The sequence below is a fragment of the Hyposmocoma kahamanoa genome, unplaced genomic scaffold (assembly GCF_003589595.1).
Source record: "Hyposmocoma kahamanoa isolate Upper Pololo Valley unplaced genomic scaffold, ASM358959v1 81800, whole genome shotgun sequence".
Lineage (NCBI taxonomy): Eukaryota > Metazoa > Arthropoda > Insecta > Lepidoptera > Cosmopterigidae > Hyposmocoma > Hyposmocoma kahamanoa.
This window is the reverse complement of record NW_020654119.1, coordinates 2,634-10,776: the sequence shown is the minus strand read 5'-3', so window position 1 is coordinate 10,776 and position 8,143 is coordinate 2,634. Positions and strand designations below refer to the sequence as shown.

General features: G+C 36.6%; 1 protein-coding gene across 1 annotated transcript; it reads left to right on the top strand.

The window, feature by feature from the left end:
- The first annotated feature begins 278 nt into the window (after window positions 1-278).
- Window positions 279-3,244, top strand: LOC113234222 (piggyBac transposable element-derived protein 4-like). Its single transcript, XM_026469519.1, has 2 exons — window positions 279-545; window positions 953-3,244. Exon 2 carries the CDS (start codon window positions 953-955, stop codon window positions 2,987-2,989), a length of 2,037 nt encoding a protein of 678 aa, XP_026325304.1. The 5' UTR covers window positions 279-545; the 3' UTR covers window positions 2,990-3,244.
- The last annotated feature ends 4,899 nt before the right edge of the window (window positions 3,245-8,143 follow it).

Here is an 8,143-nt window from a genome sequence, read left to right as displayed (position 1 = left end):
AATCCTTAAACTAATGCGTCCAAATTAACATCCTTGATAATAAATTTAACATAAATGGAAAGTTTTGTTATATCCTGAATAATCACTCTTTATAAGATACGAGTTTGAGAAAGTAAGGCATCGACATGTAATTTTTCAGGACGAAGACAAAAATGTGATATAAAATGTAGTAAACGCATTGACTTACAATTATATGGACGTCGGGTCCGCGCTAAAAAGTGTCCGAACTTATCCCTTTATAGGGTAGACTTGAAATTAGTACTACGATTGTAACCACCCGCCCCACCTGACAGTAAGGTCGATTTTACGAATACTGTTGTGTGAAACGTCACCCTTATGGTAATAACGCGTAGTCCTTGAACGGGCAGAGTTCACCAAATTTAACCACCAGCGTTATCTTAGTCACAAATGGCTGCAATGGCGCCAAATATTGGTGGTTACAAATGTGACTTCTGTGCATTTAGTCCATACGACGAGCAGAGTAAACGTGCCGCTGTGTATTTTAATTGTTTTTAAATGGATTATTACACTTTAAGGCCTTCAAGGTAAGTAATTTAGTTATTTATTAATATTACATTAATGTGATATACAAATTTTTTTAAATTAAATTACTCTTTGGGCTACAATTACATCTCAAATTTGTATGCCGAATTTCATCAATTTTAGGTTATGTTTTGAAGTGTCTCGTATTTTGTCTTTCATGGTGATAAAATTTAACTACCCGAGTACTTTATTAGTATTTTCTATTAGTAAAAATATTCTTCTTTTCGATAAATTCACACAATTAATCCTAATAATTTGGGCAAAGATAATTTTTCAAACCAAAATGTAGGTATTTTTAGCGTGCAGGTTTGATCAAGTTATCAGAGTAATGTGGGTAGCTAACAATTAGTATTTTTTTTTTGCTAATAAGTCAGAGTCGATGTTTTATGTCAAATTATGTTTGTTTTAGATGTCTAGAAAAATTTTGGACCTTGACAAAATGCCCTACGAAGAATACGAAGCCATTCTATGGGCGATTGATGAAGAACAAGCTGAGAATTCCGATGTTGGGGGCGATTCTGATCCAGAGGATCTCCTTCCTCTTAGTGTGTTGCCATCATCACAAAGAACGCGGAAATCTGTGATTAACTTACCAGAGTCTCCACATGTTTCTCAGTCATCTACAGTTCCGCCACCGCCTATTAGAACTTTGTCTGCTGATGAAGATGATATCCCGTTTTTGCATCAAGAAGCCGAACACTGTTTCGACTTACTACAAAATCCCTCCAGAGATATTCCAATGGATGATTCTCCCATACCTATATCTCCAATACCTTCGCCTGCTCCGTCATCAGTTCCTGTGGAGTGCGGTCAGCCTAGACGAAGCCGTGGCGTCCGAACTAGAGGTCCAAGGGTACGAGGGAGAGTTCGTACTACCATTAGGGGGCAGCAGCGTTCAAGCTCGAGTAGACGAGGAGGTCACAGCGTTCGAGGTCAACAAGTAAATCAATCTGATCCGTATAAATTTCGTAAAATATTTCGAGAACCACCCGAGCATAAAAATCATAAATTTGGCACTTACAGGGGTATTAATGTAGAGATCGATTTATCTTCACCATTAAAAATTTTTATGTTATTTTTTACGAATCAGATGTTTCAGCATATAGTAGATCAAAGCAACCTGTACTCTGGAAACAAATTGAACCTTTATGTAAAGGAACTTCACGCATTTTTCGGTATATTAATTATTATGGGCTTCAACGTTCTTCCTTCTGTACGTCACTACTGGTCTACTGATCAAAACTTTTTTTGTGCTCGCATATCAGGCTTGATGACTGTCAAAAGATTTCTAAAGATCCTCCGATACTTACATCTGAATGACAACTCTACCATGAAAATCCGCGGCGATCCTGAGTATGACAGACTCCACAAAGTTCGGCCCCTATTGAACATGCTCTCTGAAAATTTCAAAAAAGTCTTTAGCCCATCTCGGTTTCTTAGTGTTGATGAAAGCATGATACCCTTCAAGGGTCGCTCAATGCTAAAGCAATATATGCCATTAAAACCGATCAAGCGCGGCTTCAAAGTCTGGGTCTTATGCTGTGCTGTAACCGGATACATGTGTTGCATGGAAATCTACGAGGGCAAAAAAGATAAACCATCATCAGAGGTTGGGTTGGGCGAAGAAGTGGTTATGAAACTGACGCAGACTTTTGTAGGTCTGGGATTTTGCGTTTATTTTGATCGATTTTTTAATTCGCTGTGCCTGTTGACGAAACTTTTGTCCAAACAAATCTTCGCTTGCGGAACATTACTGGCAACAAGAAAATACTTTCCCAAGGAACGATTGCGCGACGACAAAGATCTTGCTACAGGTGACTTTGATAGTGTGATGGATGGCTCCGTTTCTATAACAAAATGGAAAGATAGAGGAAAGAAATGCGTCTTGATGGCATCAAATATGCATAATCCTGCTGCTATTACATCCGTTTTGCGAACTAATCGAGAAGGAAGAAAAGAACAAGTGAAATGCCCCAAATCAATAGCTGATTACAATATATACATGGGAGGTGTCGATCGTTTCGATCAATTAATGGCATCTTACACCGTATCATGGAAAAGTCGTCGTTGGTGGCTAAAAATATTTTATTATTTGCTTGACTGTGCTGTTGTGAACTCCTATATTGTTTACCGGGAGGTAGCTAAAGACGTTCTTCCTCATGCTAAAAGGCTTTCTCATTTGTCTTTTCGAAGTAAGTTAGCTGATGAGCTGATATCTGACTACATGAGTAGAAAACGACAATCTGGAATTACAAACAAACCCAAGTTTGTTGCTGATCAACCTCATTTCCCCGAGAGAACAACTTGTAAACGCTGTGGATACTGCAGTACAAAAGAAAAACCGGTCCGTAGTAGAATAGGATGCAATATTTGTGAGGTGTCCCTTTGTTTAGGATGTTTCAAAGATTTTCATTTGAATGGTTGTAAGAAGATGTGCCATCAATAAGAATTTTATTTAAATTTATAAACTACATTTTGAAGGGCTTGGTCCCCAGATGATTGATGATTATGTACGCAGGATTATTTTTTATTTAATAAGTACATTTTGATAAGTTTACTCTGTTTGTTCTTCTTTAGACTGATTACTTTGAAACTATGTCTGTTAATTACTGTGTAAGACTGTTAATTATCTAATAATAAAGAATTTATGTAATTTAGTTTAGATCTCAAGAATGCTGTCTAAGACTGATTGTTATTGTAGGCATGACAAATTGTTACTATTGCATTAAAATTTAAATTTTTATTAATAAATACCAGTTCAAGACTGTTAATGAGTATTTTAAAATAAACATTTTTGATATTTCTTATAAGAACCTGTTTTTCTTTTTCGTTTGTCCACAATTACTGTCACTGACCCTAAACAGTCATGGTTACAAATATAACCACCGGCTTATTACCTAAATGGTCTTGGTTACATATGTAACCACCCTGTACAGACAAAACCAGGATACTTGACTAGTTAATATCTCATTTTTCAGGGTTCCATTTTAAACCCATTTAGTGTTGAGATACCAAAAGTTGTTAATTTCTATTCAAAAAATTCTGCCCTATAAAGGGTTATAGGGCGTTAAAATCGTATACAGAGCGTCATTCACGCTTTAGTCTTCGTTTGTTCGACTGACAGCGAAGCAAGCAAAATTAGACAGTACTGCGATGACATTACAATTTAAATTCAACGTTTTAGCTTTTTCATATTCCTTTACATGTCACTACGTTTAAATAGGTTGACTTGGGACATTTTTTTCGTGGTTTTTGTATTAGACCCGTCGTCCATTTATTTGTAAGTCAATGAGTAAACGCAATAATGTTTGTAGGTAGCATTTTACTTAATTCAATTATACCTCTTTTAGATACTATATTATTTTAATAATATATTTCAGCAAAAAGTTTTTAAGTTTTTCTTCAACAAAAATTAGTAAAAACGAACTATGTGAAAACGCGTATGCGCAGTTTTGACTCTAAGGCGACGATGAGCTTTTCAGTGAAGAAAAACATGAAATCTGCACGTCGAAGAAGATTCACAACCCTCGGAAAACGTTTACGTATAATATATTTCACATAAAATCGTCGAACACAAGGTCATAGTCACACATGGCGTTTGTCTAGTTTGGCATATGCCTATTCACCATCGCCTTAAATAGTGGCCTATTCACTCTCGCCTTGAATAGTGCTAAATTGTGGCCTGTAGCTTTTATGAGTCGATACTACTGAAAGGGTTGTAACCCTAATAAGCCGTGACGAGGTTCACGGCAGTAAAACAGAAAACTTCCGGTCCACAAATTTATTTAAAGTCGGGTTAAGAAGAATTGGTTACAAAGAAGTAAGGCTGTAACAATAAAAAGGTATATATAGAAAATAGGTATATTATTATAAAACACTGCACTTCCTAACTTGATGAATAGGATATTAAGTACACTTACCCCAAAAGGGCCGAGATATACTGAATTACAGATACGTATTCGTAGGTACATGATAAGGCTGTAGACTGTTATATACTTATTAAAATTGACACATGATTTAGATTATATTGTAATGAGTATAACTTGTTTTATTTATTTGTGTTATTTATTAACTAAACACCTAATCATCTTAAAGTTATACCAAATTACACTAAATTTGTAAATCATTTGAACCAATTCATGTAGCAAAATGTTATTACAGTATTGCCGAATTCTTCGATGATATAAATAAATAATGTACCGAAATCTTCAAATATTTTTAAATGTCATCACAACCTTTGAAGGGTATATAATGTACGCGTTAGTATGTTCCTATGCACTAATTTACAATTTAGAGTTTAAATGCAAATAAATAAATTGAATTTTGATAAATAGATAGATATGAATATTAAAAGACTTAAACAGTTGTATATGAAACTGTAATTTATATTACCATGGTTAAAATATGTACTATGTCATAAGTGTATTTTGCTACGCCCTTACAGGGTCTCACATGTAGTTCCTACCATAGTTCTAAGTTTGTGGACACTTAAGACTATATGTGAAATGCAAATAAATAAATAAACTTCAAACTTAAAATTTAACGTTTTTCAAACTAAACAATAACATAAACAAAAGAACTATGGTCACGGTTTAGATCCGATAAAATGTTTTCATGTCCAACAGTTTAAAAAGAAAGTTTGTGTTTATTAAAAAACATTTTTATAACGAGATGATCTTTTTTTGAACCACTGGTGTATAATGGACTGGCGTACAGCTTACCATCAGGCGCACGACTTGTTCGTCCCGTCACTTGATATTTAAAAAAAATCATATAAGAACCGGAGGAATAGTACAAATAAATTGACAGGAAGTATTAATTATATCGTATACTATACTATATCGTGTTCTATTTACTTCAGTTGGGTAAAAAGTAATAAGTAGGTACCAGGATCTCGGCTCCGACTACCTACCTATTTACAGCAAAAATTTTGTCCAAAAAATTAATAGACTGTTTGGGAAACCCAAGGGCCGGCAACCTTTCCCAACGCATTAGCATAGTCATACAAAGGGGGAACGCTTCTTGGGGATCTTGCAGGGCCGCGGGGCCCCAATTTTATTCATATAATTTAAAAATTCCATATCATATCCACAACCACAGTATACCATTGCCATACTGTGGCTGAGTGGAGTAATTTCACAAAAATAATTGAATATCATGGCAGTATTGTGATATTCAATAAGTTTAATATCTTAAGAACAGTTTCAAATAGCTATTTGGTAGTCGTCGCGACATCTGGTATAACATTTTTTCATTTTTTTAAATCTAAATTTAAAGAGTTTTACCATGTGTAACTAAATGGTAATGTCGCTCCGTAATGCTATACTTAGTTTGTACATCTAACCTAGATTAAGACTATGTAAATATATACTTTCAGACACATAAATCGAACCACCATGTGTTTTTATTCTTAAACAACAGAACACATATACACATATTGTTATCGCTGAAGAACAGTTTTCCCTCTGTTTTATAAATTCAAATTTTCAACAAGGACTTATTGGAAATGACGTTTAGGTAAGGGTGCGTTCAAATTAGCCGCTGTTAGAAGCGGTGCAGCCGTCGCGCTGCAGCCGTCGCGCTGCAGCCGTCGCGCTGCAGCCGTCGCAGAAGTGCGACCAAATTTTTAGTGATGTCTTCATCTTTCGTTTTAATCAGTTGCGCGCTGGATTCTGACGAAGAAACTTTTCCTGGTTCTTGGGGCACACAGTTCACATGTAGGTAATAAACATGACTCACCCGCTGCGTTTTTTTTCAGTTGTGGTTTGAGTTTCAAAATTGTCAACAAATTTTAGACATAAATTTTCCCACGCCTTTTTTTATCCAGTCGATTGGAATAACTGGCGGAACTGCTATCCCATATTGCAGGGTGTTGTTTTACATTTTCTATAAATTCTTCAATTTAATTTTCATCCACCGTGGTGACTGCAATCGAGTGTGACTGCAGCGTGACTGTCGCGCGGCCGCCGAGCGGTTGCAGCGCTTCTAGAAATTGTATGAAAAGTGACAGTCACGCGGCTGCAGCGCGTATAGACACTAATCAGAAACATAAAACAATAAAAGTTTCCTCGATAGATAAAAATCACGAAATGACCTCTAATTTTCACATTTTTTCGATTCATCCTCGAATTGTTATTAGGACAAAAATTAGATAATTAATTATATTTATGCATGATCGAGAACTGTCACTAGGGATTTTTTTTTAATCCATATTTAGTTTTAGAGTTATTCCGCTAAAACGAATTTGGTACTTTTAATGCGCAAAATTCAACATCTCTTGTCGCATGTCACGCGAACTTCAGGCATAATATATTTGTTCACAAATTTGGGCGGAGCTAACGTCAAAACTTTTTTGGCATGCTCCCTCTTAAGTTTAGTCGATTTAATACTGATTTTTATTTATTTACTGTATTCTGTACAGTATTTTGGCTTTGTTCGACGAAGGAACGGCCAGTATACTGTTACACCACCCAGTCTGTCGTATGTTAACCACACTGTCTCCTGAGTCTCTCGGTCCGAACACATTCCATGAAAACGTGGTAAACGTTCTCAACACCGCAATTACTACAATATGGAGTTGGTGTAATGCCCATTAAAAATGTAAACTTCTTTGAAGGAATGTGCCTAGAGCGCAATCTCCGAGCCATCACAACACTAAGTCTATTCAGCATACAGTTATCAATCCACGGAACTTCCGGTGGCTCAGGTTATTTTTTCATTTAATTAACATAAACATTTTCGATTAAATTCCCAATTTTTTTTTCGTTCCATACAATGAAATGATCCTTATATGAAATTGAGCCGATCAGCTATTAAAAAAAATCTGATCAATTTCATTAATTTTTGTGCTTGTCCGTCGTTGTCTGTAAGTAATAATAAATTGAGGATTTGGTTAGGCCGCAGACTGTCGGTTTCACCATCAAAGTTACCGTATTATTATAATGTCATCGGATTTTCAAATATCAAGTCAATCGGACAAATGGGAATAAAATAGATAAATAAATAAAGCACACACTCGTAGCCCCGCACCAGGGAAATCCTGTATCGCGCGAGTGCCATGGACACACACGCAAACTTAGGTACACAACCACTAATTGCACCCAAACTCATGAGAGAAATAAATGTAGACCATGTAAGTATTTCTCCCGACCCGGGAATCGATCCTGGGGCCTATGCAGTCCAGCATGGTGACCGTTCAGCCATAGAGGTAGATCATATTTAGCTAAGAACAATTACAATTAAATTAATCATCATCATATCAGTCAGAAGACGTCCACTGCTGAACATAGGCTTCACCCAAAGATTGCCTGCTAGCTGGACGCGACGTGGATCCACCGCTTACCCGCCGCTCTTATCAGGTAATCCGTCCATCTGGTAGGGGCCGTCCCACTGAACGCCTACCGGTTCGTAGTCTCCATTCGAGGAGCTTCCTGTCCCAACGGGCGTCAGTTCTAACAGCTGTGCCTTGTCCACTGCCATTTCAACTTGCTAATCCTTTGAGCTACGTCGGTGACTTTTGTTCTTCTACGGATCTCCTCATTTCTAATTCGATCAACTTGAAAAATGCCGAGCACTGCTCGCTCCATAGCTTGTTGAGTCA